Source organism: Myotis davidii, unplaced genomic scaffold (assembly GCF_000327345.1).
Source record: "Myotis davidii unplaced genomic scaffold, ASM32734v1 scaffold72, whole genome shotgun sequence".
Taxonomy (NCBI): domain Eukaryota; kingdom Metazoa; phylum Chordata; class Mammalia; order Chiroptera; family Vespertilionidae; genus Myotis; species Myotis davidii.
In genome coordinates, this window is record NW_006284618.1 from 442037 (window position 1) to 460390 (window position 18354).

The 18354-nt window shown below is 39.4% G+C and overlaps 1 protein-coding gene across 1 annotated transcript in view; it reads right to left on the bottom strand.

Moving 5' to 3' along the window:
* PDZD8 (PDZ domain containing 8) overlaps positions 1-18354 on the bottom strand; it is a gene marked incomplete at its 5' end in the record, with an annotated part of 60030 nt that overhangs the window by 37439 nt on the left and 4237 nt on the right. The window contains 2 exons of the mRNA XM_006754952.2: positions 3195-3324; positions 10570-10580. Of these exons, the coding sequence (XP_006755015.1) occupies positions 3195-3324; positions 10570-10580 (141 nt within the window). The remainder of the gene's footprint in view (positions 1-3194; positions 3325-10569; positions 10581-18354) is intronic.

Here is an 18354-nt window from a genome sequence, read left to right on the forward strand (position 1 = left end):
GGGCTCCACAGGGGACCGAGCCCCAACCCCCCTGATGGGCCCTGCTCTGTGAGTGACAGGGGGCAGTGCCCCAACCCCCTGATTGGCCCTGCTCTGTGCGTGACAGGGGGTGGCGCAGCAACCTCCCATCGACCTTGCCTTGAGTGCGACAGAGGGCGGTGCCCCAACCCCCCAATTGGCCCTACCCTGAACGTGACTGACGGTGGCATCACAACCTCCCGATCCGCCCTGCTCTGTGCATGACAGGGGGTGGTGCCCCAACTCCCCAATCGGCCCTGCTCTGAGCCCGACCAGGGGCTGCACCTAGGGATTGGGCCTGCCCTCTGCCACCCGGGAACAGGCCTAAGCCAGCAGGTCGTTATCTTCCGAGGGGTCCCAGACTGTGAGAGGGCATAGGCCGGGTTTTTGTGCACCAGGCCTCTAGTATTTTCAATAAACAAGTTTGTTTTCTATGAATACTTCTAATTTTTTTCCTCACTGGCTGAGTTCATTCTCAAAGCTTTACAACAGGCAAGTTTGATGAATGAATGAATAAATAAGTAAATCTCCTTCAAGGCTATCTTTGCAGATTTTGGGATGAGTGGATGAGTAGGTAGATAGGAACTGACAACAGTATAGTCAAGAAATTTTGTGCAAAGCTGCCCTTCAAATGGTTAGAAGTTGCTATGATTATTTTGGAAAAGGTAATCCATTCAGTATAATTCTGATGCCTGTGGATCAGTAAAAAAATTCACTTGGGGGAAAAAAAGAAAGCATCACTTCAAAATTTCCTTAGACACAGACCACTTGAAAAATGTCCTAAATATCAACATAACATAATTATATACTTATTTTTTTCTTTTTATTCAATTTATTGGGGTGATAATTATATATTTAATACTTTGGCTCACCGTAATATATTAGCTTAGCTACTTCAAATTCAGACTTGTGTAGAACCATGTTTTATTACATATGTCATTTTATTGTACACTGAAGTTCCTTTTTCCAAAATTTACAGATTTAGTCTTTCTTTGATAAAAGAATTCCTTTCAATCAGCTTTCTGACATACGGTGCACAATAATGAGTCACTCTAAGACAAACTAAAAATATTTATCATATTATTATTAAGGTATTCAAAATTAACCTATTTATTAGCAAGGACATAAATATATTAGGCACAAAAATATAACCTCTGTATCCAAGCACTTGTTTTTATTATGAGTTGGAAATAAAAATAGAAGTGATAAGTACCAAACAAGTGGTACAAGCAAGTGTCACAGAAATGTAGCAAAAGGACAGTATGCTTGTACTTGCAATGGTTAGGAGACACATTAAAGATGTAGCTTTTGAGGTGAACCAAGAAAGGCTGGTTTCAACGAGCAGAAAATGGGGTGGGGCCTTCAGTAGAGAAACAGTGGGGTATACACACAAGGGCCTTGGTACTTTAAAATATCTAAGGCAGGGAATGGTGAACTGTGGTTGTCTATGGGCCAAATACAGCTTACTGCTTATTTTTGTATGGCCTGTGGGCTACCAGTGGTTTTTACATTTTTAAATGCCTGGGGGGGAGAGTTATTTCATGCCACATAAAAATTATGAAAGTCATATATATATTCATAATTATACGTAAATATATATAATTTTATGAAGATACAACCATGCCACACCCATTTGTTAACCTATTGCCTATTTCTGACTGCTTTCACACTACAAGGCTGAGTTGAGTAGTTACAACAGAAACCATGTAAATCACAAAGCCTAAAATATTTACAATCTGGCCCTACAGAGAAAGTTTGCCATCCTCTTGCCTTACAAAGACCTGTGTGGCTAAAGTGAAGTACTGTGAGTGAGGGGCTGAGCAAAGAAGTTAAAAAGGTAAGAGGGGTATTTAGGCCCTGGCAAGGATTTGAGTCTGTATTCTAGAGTAATGGGGGGAGGCATTAAAGAATATTAAGAGAGTGACAATTAGACTTGCATTTTGAAAATATCATTCTGGTTGTTATATTGATAACCACTGTTAGGAAATAAGTGTGGATGAAAGGGGCTCTGCAATAATCTAACTGAAAGTAACCTCACAGGTGATCTAATCATAAATTCCTAACTGGGCAGGTCATCGTGGATAGCTAAGCCTTAGACCTATGAAAAGGTTTACCTTTGCCTTAAGCAAGCCTTGTCCATTGTTCTTGTGCATTTAGGTTAACACACCTTTGAAATACCAGAGTAACCCCTTTTTTTTTAGACCCCTCAGAAGCATAACCACCCTCAAGGGAGCACATGATCTTGTTAATTATTCTTGTCCTCTCCCACCTTCATATAATCTTCCTTACATTCCCTCCTTCATTTCAACTGTACAAAAGACTGCAAAACTATCATTCTCCGGAGCATCTGAGATCTTGCTTCTGGCATGTCATTAGTTTGGCTCAAATAAACACTTATAAAAATTCTCTACAGGTTTGGATGTTCTTATGTCAACATAAGTAAGAAGGCTAGTGTAGTAAGCAATTCAAGAAACATATGAACACAGCTTAGACCAGCCGTGGGCAAGCTATGGCCCGCAGGCCGGATCCGGCCCGTTTGAAATGAATAAATCTATTGAAAAAAAAGACCGTACCCTTTTATGTAATGATGTTTACTTTGAATTTATATTAGTTCACACAAACACTCCATCCATGCTTTTGTTCCAGCCCTCCGGTCCAGTTTAAGAACCCATTGTGGCCCTCGAGTCAAAAAGTCTGCCCACCCCTGGCTTAGACTATGGGGCTGGTACAATAAAATAAGGAGGCTGGACCAGATCCTTTCAGAAAGCTCTAAAATTCTAAGCATCACAGGGGTTTCCAAGTCTGATTTTTCAACTTCCCAGAGTATTTTCAATTATCACAAACAATTCTCAAAACTGTTATGCTATGAACACCTATAGATATAAGTCAGGTATGCCAACAGAGTATCATGCATCTAAAAAGTTTTGGAATCAGTAAAGAATAAATGCGCCCCACCCCCCCATTAGAATATGTGTGTGTGTGTGTGTGTGTGTGTGTATGTATATATTTTTTTTTGCAAACTGGAAAGGACTATTGTTTTAAAATTTACGATGAATTAATTTACAGATAATACAATATAAATCAACACAGAGGGAGAATAAACACAAATACTGCCTAAGCACATTTTACTGTACTTTCTTTCCCATAATGTAGGAATGACAAAACAAAGACCATACCTGCTGCATTCTAACAATGTAACTTTAAGACGGCCTTCAGTAAGTGCCCATTGTTGTATATGGATATGGTCTTCTTCATCTTCTTCAAATCCTTGCAAGGTTTGGAATGGAAAAAATGGCTTAAACCTGAAAAAATAAAGGTAAGTCTAAATTTTTGAGTAATACACACCACAGTTTAAAGCATAATAACAAAGCCTACCTGTAGGAAAACAACACAAAACAAAACAAATACCAAACACTGGCCAACAAAACCAGTGCTTACTACATGCCTCCAAACTGGCAGCAAATGTTGCCTTCTCTGCGGCACCAAACCTCCTGACTCTTTGGCATGCCCTCATTGACAAGGCAGGACACTGAGAACAAAGACAGAGAAAATCTAGAGTCTCTAGGTACCAGCACAGCTGGTTTCCAGTGAGGCCTCGCGCCTTAGCTTGTAGAAGCCATTTTCTTGCTGTATCCTCACATGACTTTTTTTTCTGTACACACAATTCCTGGTTTCTTTCCTCTTCTTTTAAGGAAACCAGTCCTACTGAATTAGGATTCCATCCTTATGATCTCATTTGAACTTAATTACCTTCTTAAAGGCCCTCTGAAATATAGTTACATTAAGGGTTAGGGCTTCAAGATAGGCATTTTGGAGGACACAATTCAGTCCACAATAGAACTCAAATGTAACTCCAGAGCCTGGTCTACAGTCCTTGAGGCTGATTTGATTACCATCCTGTTTTCTGCTGGAACATATACTCTAAACCCAATCTGAAGGTCCCTGACAAGAACCAAGGTTTCACAATCCTACTCCTAGATATATCCAATAGAAATGTGCACAAATGTTCACCCTTAGTACACCATAAGTGTCTATAGACACAAGCGGGATGGTTGCCGTTTTGGACGCGTGGCAGGTTCACCAAAAGATTTGTGCAAGAATATTTATAATAGCACTAATCCAACAGTCCACCAACAACAGAGGAATAAGCTGAGGTCAGTCACACAGTGAAATACTCTATAGCAAATATAATAAGCACTCCACATATATATACAGTGGATTAATAAACTACATCCACACAGTACACATGGATTAATTTCATAAATACACTATTAAGCTAAAGAAGCTAATGAGTGCATATTGTATGACTCAATTTATATGAAGTTCAAAAAGAAACAAAAAAACAAAACCAAAACAAAACCCAAAAGAAATGGTGTAGAAGTCAGGATAGTAGTTACTCTTAGGCAGAGCAGTGTCGAAGTAGTGAGTAGGTGGCATATGAGGGACTTCCTGGTTGCTGGTAATATTCTATTGCTTGTTCTGAATGCTGCTCTGTTCACTTTGAAAAAATTAATTGAACTGAATTTTTATGATTAGTATACTTCAGTAAAATTTTAAAAGAAAAAACATTTAATCAAAAAAATGTGAATTACTTCAGTAACATTTAAAAAATATAGTATTAAATTACACACTTACAAGAGTAGCTAAGCCATCTACTCATATGTGGCTCTGAGAGAAGCTTTTTTAAATATCTAAAATAAGCTTTTGCTCTGACTAAGATGTGTCTTCAAGACTGCTCTATAAGCACCCTGAACACATGGCAGCAGAAAAACTGTTTGCAAACACTATGATCTTTAGAGAAAAGGGGTTTACTACAAACCCAATATAAAAATATTCTGAGGTCTAAATCCTTTCTTGACTTCAACATGGGCTTGTGTGTCCTTGGCAAAGTACTAAGACTGTTAGGATTTTTAGCTCAATAAAAGAGAAAACTTTCTAATAATTAGAGCTAATAAAAAAACGAACACAGCTAGCTCATTGCATTGCATGCCTTCTATCTCTGGAAATATTCAAGCAGAGGTTGTCAAGGAGGGAAGGTGCTGTGAAAATAACACATTTAGAATCTTATAGATTACGAGAGGCATGGTGCACAGAATTTGTGAACTGTTGGGGGGCGTGGCCTGTGGGGATCAGCCTGCTCATCCTGGTCAACCGAGTGGCTGGGGACCTGCCCTCTGAGCATCTGCTCCCTGGTCCAGCATCTTCCGTGGAGCCGGAGCACTTGCCTCTCCATGGGACCCGGTCAGGGCCAGGCCCAGGGACAATAGCACTGAGAGGCGGCAGAGTAGGCCTCAGTCCCACGAGGCCTACAGGCAGCCACGAACCTGCCTCCCAGCCTCCGGGGTCAGCTCCGAGAGCCCAGCAGCAGCGCAGGGAGTGAGAATGAGGAGGCTCGGGCGAGGTGGCAATGATCGCAGCCCGGGTTCCTGCCCGTTGGCCCGGGGTTTGCAGTGGGAGTAGCCGCTCATCCCGGTCAGCTGAGCGGTGCTCCCACTGTGGTAGCACACTGACCACCAGGGGGCAGCTCCTGCGTTTAGCGTCTGACATGCCTGGTGGTCAGTGCATGTCATAGAGACTGGTCAACCGGTCGTTCTGCCGTTCGGTCGTTGGGCTTTTATTATATAGGACAAGAGGCCGAATGCACGAAATCTGTGCAAGAGTAGGCCTTCCTTCCCTTAGCTGCAAGCACTGGCTTCCCTCTGGCACCCGGGAGCCAGGCTTCCCTCCCAGCCTGGGCTTCGACCAGAGGGCATCTGGTCTAATTAGCATATTATGCTTTTATTATTATAGATAGGATAGTCCCAATTCCTAGAGATTTGTTTCAAAATAATCAGGAGAGGAGATTGTAGGGAGATATAGATGATCCAAAGTGGCCGCAAGTTAATTATCTGGTTATGGATAACGGGGTTTTGAACTATTCTCTTAATTTCTGATTAAGTTTAAAATTTTCCATAATGAAGAAATAGAAGGTTTGTACTCTATACTAAAACAACCTGGGTTTTCTCTTATTTCTCTTCTAGTTTCCTTAGCAACATCATTTGATCTTACTGCTTTTGTAAGTTTCATGTATTAATGCTTAAAGTAAATTAAACACCTTTTCTTCAAACTTTGTTCCTCCTCTCCTGTTTTTTCTTATTGGCACCACTAATTTCATAGACACTTGGAAACCTGAAGTTACCTTTTACAACCAATGAGTCCCATCCACCTCCATTCCCCTCTGTAATATTTCTAAAATGTCTCTTCTGCTGTTCTTCTGTGTTTCCCATTGGCCTGGTTCAGGTTTTCATGATTAGTTAGAATGTTGTGACTTCTGAAATTACATTTCCTTTTCTTAAAAAGAATATTTTGAAAATAAAAAACAAACATTTTCTTTCTCTTAATAAAAAGCTACCAAACATGACTTACCACATCTCTAGGATTTATAAGCAAACCACATCTATATTAGAGAGTTCACAGATGTAAAGCACTTAGTAAAGATCCTGGCATATAATGGGACACACAAATCCTGGTTTTCTTCTTTCTCCATGCTCACCTTTTGGCATACTGGCTTCCTCGCTGAAGCTCTACAGATATCGCACAATACCTATATTCTGTCCCTTTGCTATTTCTTCCACCTACACTGTACTTCCATCCTATCTCCCTGTGCCTAAAGCTAAACTGTCTTTTAACAGTCAGCTCAAACGGCATTTAACAACTTCAGCAACTATGCTTACTTAGGAACAGGGAGACCAAAGTTAGGCACTCAGAGACACAGTCCTATTTCAGGAATACAAACACTACATCTTTCCTAAGGAAGAATGTAGAACAGGCAGCTATAAACAGGGAATTGGGAGTTCTGTGTGGTTTTTGCCTTTCAGTCTCACATAAGAAACTAGCAAACATAATTGTGCTCCAAATTCTCCTAAACCAAATATATAAACCGAATCAATCAGGTGATCAAAATGTTTCTTCATTTATTGTTCTTTAGAGGCATCTCAGTATTCCTTTAAATAATGAGTTCCCCTGCTGCATTTAAAATATGTATTTTATTGATTTTTTTACAGAGAGGAAGGGAGAGAGATAGAGAGTTAGAAACATGGATGAGAGAGAAACATCGATCAGCTGCCTCCTGCACATCTCCTGGGGATGTGCCCACAACCCAGGTATATGCCCTTGACCGGAATCGAACCAGGGACCTTTCAGTCCGCAGGCTGACGCTCTATCCACTGAGCCAAACCGGTTTCGGCCCCTGCTGCATTTAAATATAATTACAAAACCTCAATTAGCCATAATTTTATCATGCACATTATTATGTAAAGTACATTACACTAATACAAAACTAGATGTAAGCTATAAAAAAACACAAAGTATCAGTGGTTCAGAATTCTCTTAATTTCCTGTATGTACTGGTAACCCATGAGTCTAAATTTCAAATGTTCAATTTTACTTAGACAATTCAATTGATATTACATTAAAAAAACAATTAATACACCAAGCTCCTCCATGCTAAGGTTAGTACTGTCGTATTACTTCTCCTAAGAGACTGCCTGCTAACCACTCTGATTCCGTAACTAGCCCTACATGGTAAGCTCTTTTCACTGTTCAAGTTCTATTTCAGTCACCCCTCTTTGTAAACTGTCCCCCCTTCTCTACCATCTGGTAATTGCTCCCTCTGTGTTCTAAAAGCACTTCATACACATTTCTATTATGCCACCAATCACCCTGTTTACATTCCTGTCTCTCTCTAGCTCTCCCAGACCACCCCTTCCTCCCAACTAAATTGTGAAATGCAGGAGGAAAGAAACACATGATAGGTACTGAACGGTGGTTAACAGCAGACTCTGAAACTAAACAGCTGAGCTTGGAATCCCATTCTGCTGCCTCCCAGCAATATGACCTCAAATATATTCTGACTTTAAGCCTCAGTTTCCTTATATACAAAAGGAGGATACTAATTACACCTCTACCTCACAGTGCTGTGATCAGAATTACATGAAATAATAAAAAGCTCGTAGCATCCTTCACTTCTCAGTTTCTTCCTGACAAGGCAATTTAAAGAAGTGTTACGCACACACATTTTAGAGTCAGTACTTGGTTTTGAATTTTGGTTCTAACGCTTACTAGCTTTGAGACCCTGAGCAAGCTATTTGGACTTTGAAAGCTTCAGTTTATTCATCTGTAGAAGGTAGTTATTATAAGGACTAGAGACCCGGTGCACCAAATTCATGCAAGGGGGCGAGGAACCTCAGCCCAGATGCACCCTCTCCCAATCTGGGACCCCACAGGGCATGTCTGCCAGTTTAGGCCCGATCCCACAGGGATCCCTGCGGGATCGGGCCTAAACCAATGGTCAAACATCCCTCTCGCAATCCAGGACTGCTGGCTCCTAACTGCTTGCCTGCCTGGCTGCCTGATTGCCCCTAACCATTCTGCATGCCTGCCTGATGGCCCCTAACCCCTCTGCCTGCCTGCCTGATTGCCCCTAACCACTCTGCCTGCCTGCCTGGTTGCCCCTAACCACTCTGCCTGCCTGCCTGATCTCCCCTAACCACCCACCTGCCTGCCTGATCGCCCCTAACCACTTGCCTGCCTGCCTGATCACCCCTAACTGCTCGCCTTCCAGCCTGATCGCCCCTAACCGCCTCTGCCTCGGCCCCTGCCACCACGGCTTTGTCTGGAAATACATCCAGAATGACGTCCGGAAGGTCTTTTGGCTGTCCGGTCTAATTAGCATATTATGGTTTTATTATTATAGATTAGATGAGAAAGTTCATATAAGCATTTGGTACAGTGGGATGCTCTAGAAATATTTCCTATCACACTTTCCATTTATCTATTTTAAGGCTGGTCTCCTAGAGACATGTTAGGCAGCAAATGCCTTCCCTTCCACAAAGAATTGTTTCAGAACTCAGCATTCACCATGTATGATGCTCAAGGTTATAGCTGTCTGTCTTCCTCAGATTTCAGATTCCACATGGGCATAATTTCAGTCACCATACTACTTAATTTTTAAAAATTGTGTTCTTTGTGAGGATATCAAATTAACAATAGGCAATATGCCTCCCTGCCCTAATTATCACCTTACTACCTGAGCCATTAAGCTTTATAACTAAGGATTACATTAAACTGAATATTAAGAAACTGACTTACAGAAACCAATGGAGAATTGTTCTATTTACGGAATTCCTTGGTGTGCACTATGCTGACAAAGTCCATACTTGGGAGAATGATTTTAATTTCTGTACTCCTATGGAGAAAAAAGTATTCCACAATAGTTATTAAACTAAGAACAAGGATAGCAAATACTGCTACAAAAAACCTCACCCCAACTCTCTCATATATCCTCTAATTAATAAGAAATGTCCACTTTTAACTCCTAATTCTGCATAGAATAATCAATATCTAAAATGCTTCACAATTTTCTGAAGTGGTTTTACATAAACGCTGAACAAAAGAGTGATAATAGGGCTGCAGGTCCTCATAACAGAACTTAATAGCTGGTGACTCAAAGGTGAGTCAATGTTAACTGATAGCCTGTGCACTAGAGATAAAGTATCAAATGAGTTGCTTAGGGAACCAAAGTAATTCTCTTGACCATATCTGATAAATCTCATATCTCTTTATTTTCAGCATGACCCAATCACATGAGGGCCTCTGACCATAGCCTATGATCAATTAAATTAAAATTCTCAGTTTTCACAAAATTAAAAAAAAAAAAAGAGGGGAGGGGGGACAGAACCATGAGAACTGTTTTCAAATCCAAATTCCTTCTATTCCTCTTTACCAGCTCCTCCAACACATGCCTTTAAATAAGTAAATATAAAAATTGCCACTTTATACAGTTCTGTAAATTACATACTTTCATACCCCCGATTCTCATGACTCATAACAATGTATAGACTTGTTTTATATATGAAGAAACTAAGAGGAAGTTGAAGTGGCTTTCCATGATCACATAGTAAGTGGTACAGTCAAACTGCACTGAAATACGCAACCTTGTGCTCCTTACAACACCAAGGTATACAAGCAATATTATAAATCAACTGAAAATTATGTATCTAATATTTATGAAAGCTGACTTGGCAAGTGAGGCAACAGGAGCACCTCTTTTACATACAGTAAAAATAAGTAAATTTCAAGTTAGACCAGTTCTCAAATACTTTGTTCACAGAATCCTTATACATTTTTAGAAAGTAGTAAGGACTCCAAAGAGCCATTGTTTATTTGGGTTATTATCACTGGAAACCCCATGCTTGAAATTCATGAACTTGGGGCAGGAGAGGCTCCCACCACCGCCACTGCGCTTGCCAGCCGTGAGCCTGACATCTGGCTGAGTGGCACTCCCCCTGTGGGAGCACACTGACCACCAGGGGGCAGCTCCTGCATTGAGCGTCTGCCCCCTGGTGGTCAGTGCATGTCATAACAACTGGTCGAACGGTTGGACACTTAGCATATTAGGCTTTTATATATAGAAATATTTACATTAGAAATTTTAAATGATAGCACTTTTAAACATAATAACAACACAAGCTCACATCCCATTAGCCACCAGGATGATAATATAAGTACACATCATGTAACTCCTGGAAAACTCCAACGTACACTTGTGAGAGAATGAAAAGGCAAATAATATTTTTGTATAATTATGAGAATAGTTTTGACTTGATAGACACCCAAGCATAAGGGTCTTGGAGATCCAACAGAATCCCCAAGCCACACTTTTGGAAACCATTGACGTACCAAGTCTTAGCTATGGCAACTCTTAAATTCAAAGTTGTAACCTATTAATCTTACTTTAAGTATATCATTTATTCCCTCTCAGCACTAATTTTCTTTAGAACAGTACCCAGTGACAAAGACGATATCAAACATTTACTCAGTAAACGGAATCTCTTCTGAAGTCTAGTGGATGGAGGAAGAGAAAACATCTTAAGACAAAAGTATTGCCTCCCTACTATGGTAAAGACAATGAACAATAAAGTATATAATACAGAGGACTGGTCTTCTAAAGCCAGTTAAATGTACCAAATGGACAAGAACTCCATTCTAGGTATTAGGTAAGGAACAGCAAAAGATCTGAACAAGAGAAATGAGAAAAAGTTAATACTTTAACTGTCCAACTTTCTCCTCTAGCCAAATAAAAGTAACAAAGCACCTTCTTAAGTTAAATGATTTTTAATTTTATTTGTACTAGTATCTCTGCTTTTCTTAGTTTTTAATTACCTAAAGTCAAACTTATTAAACGAAAATATTTTAAAGATGATTTGTACCTGCATATTTGCAAAAAATTCCTGCATTTGACCTATGCAAAAGTAAAAAAGAAGTGAATAACACTACCTTACATTTACATAATTATTTTCTCTAAGAACTTTAACAGCTTTAGATTTTTACTCAGTCTCAAATATAGTAAGTTGCACAATTTGTCCAAGGATACACTAAATCAACAAATCAATAGTAATTCCAGGAATAAAGCTGAAGTTCCTCATGATATAATCCTATTGTTTCAGGGCAAGAGACTGAATTACTTTCAAGAGAAACCTTAAGATCATAGAGTATCCTCAAGGCTCCAACAATTATTATCATAGAGTCTGTTGACTGACAGGAATCTTGGAATAACTAAGTCCAAATTCTAATTCTATAGTACTAAAAATTTCAAATATTTTGAGTAATTTATCTAAATATTTTAAGCGCGCAATTTACTAAAAAATGGCCCGTAATTTAGACACATAATTTGGCTACAAACATATTTTAAATTCTTTCATGTCAAGAGTTTGCAATTCTAGTCCTGATTAAAATCTAAAGCTAAATACTGAGAACTGATAACCTTTTCAAATATTAAAATAAACCAGACATCACCTGTCCTAAATTTTACAGAAAATATTATATTTAATGGTGAGGACAAAATAAGATTTTCAATGCATTATAAAAATACAATGAAATTAACTATAATAAAATAACTCTTACTTTAGCCTCAGCAAGTTTCACAGAACTAAAAGCTTTGAATTATTTACTTGTTTGACTAATGACTAAGAGCTAGCAAGACTGTGTAGTCAGCAACCACAATCATCCCTAATAATGAGTATGTGTATAATCTGGCATTCGGGAACAACCGATTGCTGTGTGCAAATTGGCATGTAACACAAACAGCAGATACACTATTTTGTAGATATTGATATCTGTATGAAACAGCCATATCTAAGAACAATACAGCTGCTTTTCAAAATATATTCTTGTAGCCAGCTACTAAACAAATTATATCTCCCTGTTATTGCTATTTAAGGTTTTACAGAAAAAAAAATAGTCACTTATACAGATTATATAGATAGAATATAGAGTTGATCCTAAAAGAAATACCAATTTGTAAATATACTTAGGTCACACATACCTGCTCTAAATGGCAAATATCTTACCAACAAACCAAGTACACCTAACAGGTACCTAATAAAAAATAATAAGCCCAACGAAAACACTTTTTTTCTGTGCTAATCACAGCATTTTTATTTTTAAGTACATACCATCAAGAACTAATTATGCTGGGAAGAGGGAAATTTTCTAGCTCTTTTACCAATAGAATGCAAATCAAAGCACAGACATTTCAGTACTCCATCCACCATATCATCAGCTTCATTCTCCATACAATTCATGAAGAAATCATGGCCATAAATACCCAAAATCCATGATTAGATAAACAAGAAATACATTCTGCTGATTACATAAAAATTGGTAATCATGCACCAGACCAGTGAAAATAAGTTTTATTGCTATTCTATACTAGTCCAAGGAAAGTATTACCTACAATTTATCGATACTGACCTTTCCTAGGGATGTGGAATTTAAAATCAAGGCTCCTGGAGTGTCAGAGAAGGTTGCAAACACATTCATGTTTTGTTTTTGCTTGTGTGTGGAAATGAGAGGAGGGGAGAAGGCCTTCATAGGTGCCCCACAGACCTTGAAGTCAGCATTGTCAACCATGGGAGTCTTCAATCAGCATGTGTGTGTGCAAGTGTGTAGGGGGAGGACACTCCTCTTTAGTACTCATTTTACAATGAGAACTGTATTACATACCATCAACCTGTCTTTATGACAACCGTAAACCATTAAAAGGTTAAATAAGCCCAGCCAGTGTGGCTCAGTGGTTGAGCATCCAACCCTGAACTAAGAGATCTCAGGTTTGATTCCTGATCAGGACACATGCCTGGGTTTCGGGCTTCCGCCTTAGTGGGGGCTGTGTAGGAGGCAGCCAATCGATGTTTCTATCTCTCTCCCTCTGTCTTCCTCTCTCTCTAAAATCAATAAAAACATATTTTTAAAAAATAGGTTAAATAAGATATGTTTCATATATTTTGTTTAAGAAATTTAAAGAATATGAGTATTCTTTAGCTAGCCTGAACTCAAGGTCCCAGTACTTCAGTTATGTGGCTGAATTCACTTTGTGAAAATTTATCAAGTGTACACTTGGGATTCGGGCAGTTTCTGTACACACACACACAAATACACATGCACATGCATATATATTATAAACCAATAAAAAGCTTGGGGGGGGGGACAGCACATAAAATAATAATGTGTTTTATAGTTGAAAGGTGATATTTAGGCAGGGACCTGAAAAGTGATGGGGTGAGCTCCTTGGCTATCTGCAGGAAAACATTCCTGAAGAAGGACTAGCAAAGGCCTTGTGATGGGTGCATACTTGGAGTGTGAGAACAGCCAAGGAGGCAGAATGACTGAGAGGAAGAGTATAGAAGACAACATCAGAGAAAGAGAGACTACAATGGCCAGGAATGGAGTAAAGCAGTGAATGAATTAGCCCCATACATATTGCTGGAGAAATGTCCATGTTATACTTACAGACCCATTTTGGAGGGTCACATTTATATTATGTTCCCCCACTTTATTATTAAGGAGAAAGGGAGGAGGAGATGGAGAGAGTGGGATAGAGGGAGAGGCACCTCCTATACATATAAGAAGCTTGTGTATATATGTGTTTCAGAATAATGTGTACACCTCAGACTTAGCATTTTCAGGGGGATAAAAGTAAAAAGGGGAGGACTACATTTTTAACTTCTTTATGCTCCTAAATACTATTATAAAATTTGCAAAAACCTAATAAAAAAAAACCTGAAAAGAAAAAACCTAGTATCTACACAAAGATATAGGTAGAAAAATGTTTATGGTATCATTATTTATATTAATGAGAAACTGAAAAACAATCAACAAGAAATTGGTTAACTTATGGTATTTCTGATCAATGTAATTCTAAGTACCTATTAAAACAAATGAAGTAGGTATATTTAGAAAACCCAAGATATAGTTTTAAAAAAAGCAAGATATATATATATATATATATGCAAGAGGTCAGGACTCCCTAAAGGTCATGACCAGCTCAGTAGGAAGGGCCGGGCGCAACCCGAGCCTGAGAAAACACGCAGGTGTGGCCTGGAGCCTGAGAGATCAACACAGAGGGGTGCCTGCTCTGAGCCTCCGCAGTGTGGCTGGGGGCAGGCCCCCAAGCAGGTGGACGTGGACACACACACACACACACACACACACACCACACACACACGACGCCTGCTCTGAGCCTCCATGGAGCAGGTGGGGGCAGGCCCCCAGTGGACACACACATGCACAGGGCACTTGCTCTGAGCCTCCCAAGCCATCAGTAGGACATCCTCTGAGGGTTCCTGGACTGTGAGTGGGGGCAGGCTGGGCTGAGGGACCCCTCCCTGCACAAATTTCATGCACCAGGCCTCTAGTACTAACATAAAAGGCAAGGTACCAACTATGATTCTGTTCTTATAAATTTAATAAATTAGAATACATTTAGAAAAAACATGGATGCACAGTCTCTAAATTTAAGTTTCCTTTAAAGACATTACAAGAGAGTTTTCACTTTAATATTTCATATTTTCTAACTGAATTTTTTCTATGAGCTTATCACTCATTGAAAGGGAAACATTTGTAATACATTACCTAGGCTAATGTCTAACATCTATCTAGTAAAGTGTCTGAAATATCTCTAGAAAAATGTCTGGCAAATGTAGCATAATCAATAAATATGTATATTCAATTAGGTACTAAAGGAAAGATACATTTATTCAGTAGGTTTCATATATGAGACATTTATTACACCCTTTTAGATAGATATTTCCATTTTATAGATATGGACACTCAGACTAAGGGAAGATAAGGCCTCAATAATGCTGAAATCAGGTACACATTACTCCAAAGCTCTATTACCAGAATAGACAACTTAAGTACTTCTCTATAGCCTTAACCCAAAAGAATGAAGTTGTTCTCTAGTACTGGCAGTCTCTACTTGGCACCTGCAGTTCTATTTATCTGAAGGTAAATAATTAGCACACCTCATTCTTCCCTGGTACAAATACAATAAGTATGTGGTTTTATGCCAGTCTTAGCAATGTGGGAAGAGAGATTTAAAAACTACTCTGTAAAACTTCTGCCAATGACCAGGTAGTTGCTTTATGACTTTCCAATGAAATGTGATGTGCTCTGATGCCATGCCAAAGTTGTTAGTTCCTGACTCTAGGAAAGAACAAAGGAATGTTTTAACAGCACTGGTTTCCTGGTGACATTGTTCTGAGAAAATGAAGAATGTGATGGGAAGAAATGCAGGGTATTTAACTTCTAAACAAGGTATTTAGTGGTAGAAACTCCTACCAAACAACTGATTCACTATGTCTCAGCATGCAATAGGGAACCTTAATGGGGGAGTGGGCGTGACAGGTCACGCTTTTTGGGGCAGAGAGGTTTTAGAGCTTCACAGATAAGAAAAAGCTAAAGGAGTTCATCACCACCAAACCAGTATTATATGAAATGCTGAAAGGTATCCTTTAAGAAGAGGAAGAAGAAGAAAAAGGTAAAGATACAAATTATGAACAACAAATACACATCTATCAACAAGTGAATCTGAAAATCAAGTGAATAATCTGATGAACAGAATGAACTGGTGATTATAATAGAATCAGGGGCATAGAAAGGGAGTGGACTGGCTATTCTTGAGGGGTGGGAAGGAGTGAGGGGGATACGGGAAGAGACTGGACAAAAGAAATGCCTGAGCTACACAAATCCTGTATACATTCTATAAAGACCAGCAAAATTATGAAGAGCCTAGTTTTTAGTTTAGCATGTTAGCGTTAGTTAGATGTATGGCAACAAAGTTGAATCCTTCTGTCTCTGTTTACTACTCAACCTGGAGTCTAAGAACCCTAGACAGATTTTGAGGGGACTATAAATTTCATGAAATTAAATGAAAACTTCATTATGCATTTTCCTGCAGAGTATCCAGTTTTCATTAGCTTTTCAAAAAGAAAGAACTCTCAAAAAAAGGTTTAAGAGTACCTTTCATTATATATGCATATGTGCTCCTTTTTTGGTAGGCATTTAAGCACAATTTTTTGTTTTAGGGTTTTATTAAAGAGTTTAGAGCAAGGGTTAGCAAACCTTTTTTATAAAGGGCCAGATATTTTAGAATCTGTGGATCCATATGGTCTGTCTCATATTCTTCTTCTCTTTTAAACAACTTTAAATGTAAAAGTTTAAAAATGTAAAAATAATTCTTAACTCGTGGTCCTAACACCAGCTTGTGTGCAAACTCCTATTTCTGCAGAAATAAGATGGCATGGGCTTTGGGAGTCTAGATCTTTTTTTTTTTTTTTTTTTGAGACTTTCAGAAAGTCACTTACCTCTTATAGGCCCTCAAGTTTCCATATTTGTAAAAATAACCAACCTCTCCCACAGTAGTTTTAACTATTAAGATAATAAGTGCATGGAGCTGCCCACACCATATCGGGCATATAGTTAGAAACTGATTTTATTACCTTTGTCTCTGCCTTATACAGACTAGAGAACCGGTGCATGACATTCGTGCACTGAGGGGTGGGGGTCCCCTCAGCCCAGCCTGCACCCTCTCACAATCCGGAACCCTTGGGGGATGTCCACCAGCAGGCAGACACCCCTCTTGCAGTCTGGGACCTCTTGCTACTTACCACCAGCCTGCAACGGAGGCTGTGCTCACCAGCCATGAGGCCGGTTTCTGGCTAAGCAGTGTTCCCCCTGTCGGAGTGCACTGACCACCAGGGGGCAGCTCCTGCATCGAGTGTCTGCCCCCTGGTGGCCAGTGCACATCATAGCAACCGGTCCTTCCACCATTCAGTCAATCTGCATATTAGCCTTTTATTATATAGGATCATTAGTGATATTTGTTAGTCAATATTAAGTGTTTGACCAGGCATGTTCCTCCAATACCACTGACTTTATAATAATCTCCTTTGGCTATTTTCAGGAACAAACGGGGGCTTTTTTTGGAAAGCCAACAGACCTGTATATTGCTGATTAGAAACTAACAGTCTCCTCATAATTATTCTCCCTTCAATGTGTAAGTCAAATTTCTAAAGCAAAGATTTAGTTGATCAATTCATTATTTCCCATCTAAATGTTTTAAATGCCTAAATCACAATAATTCAAACCAGCTTTAAGAAAACCCAACCTGCAAGAAGTAAAACCAGCAATAAAAATTTATTGGATTATATTTAGGCACCAAGGAACCTAAGGTCACAAAATATTATACCACACATAGTAAGCAGGTGGTTTGCCTTAGCAGAGATACTGATCCCTGCTCTTCTTGTTTCTCATGTATCTGAAGGTCTTAAATATATCCAAATGCCATTTTAATGAGCTTTAATTGTTTGTTTTCCCCAGAAAGACTAACCATATTGAAAGCATGAACTGTGCTATAACCATTTTTATCACCTTCACCATACCCGCCCCAACACTAGGCACTGGTAGTCTTCAGGAAGTAGCTAATGAAAATAAATGACTTTTAAAAACAACTTCAGACTGGCTGGTGTTGCTCAGTGGTTGAACTTCAACCTATGAACCAGGAGGTCACGGTTCGATTCCTGGTCAGGGCATATGCCCAAGTTTCGGGCTCGATCCCCAGGGTGGGTCCTGTCGTGCAGGATGTAGCCAATCAATGTTTCTCTGTCACTGATGTTTCTATCTCTCTATCCCTCTCTCTGCCTCTCTCTAAAATTCAATAAAAATATATTTAAAAATAAATAAGTAAATAAAAATGCTCAATGCAAGTTCCTTCAAAAATATAATGTTTAAAGAGGAGTAAAAATTATAACTGATTATCAACAGTAATGCTCTCCATTTAGTAAGAGTCTCAAGTGTATATGAAGATAGGCCAGGCAAGTACCATAGTAAGCAGGTGGGAACTATAAACTACTAGAGGCCCGGTGCACAAAAATTTGTGCACTCGGGGGGGTGGGGGGGGCCCTCCGCCCGGCCTGTGCCCTCTCGCAGTCTGGGACCCCTCGGGGGAGAACGACCTGC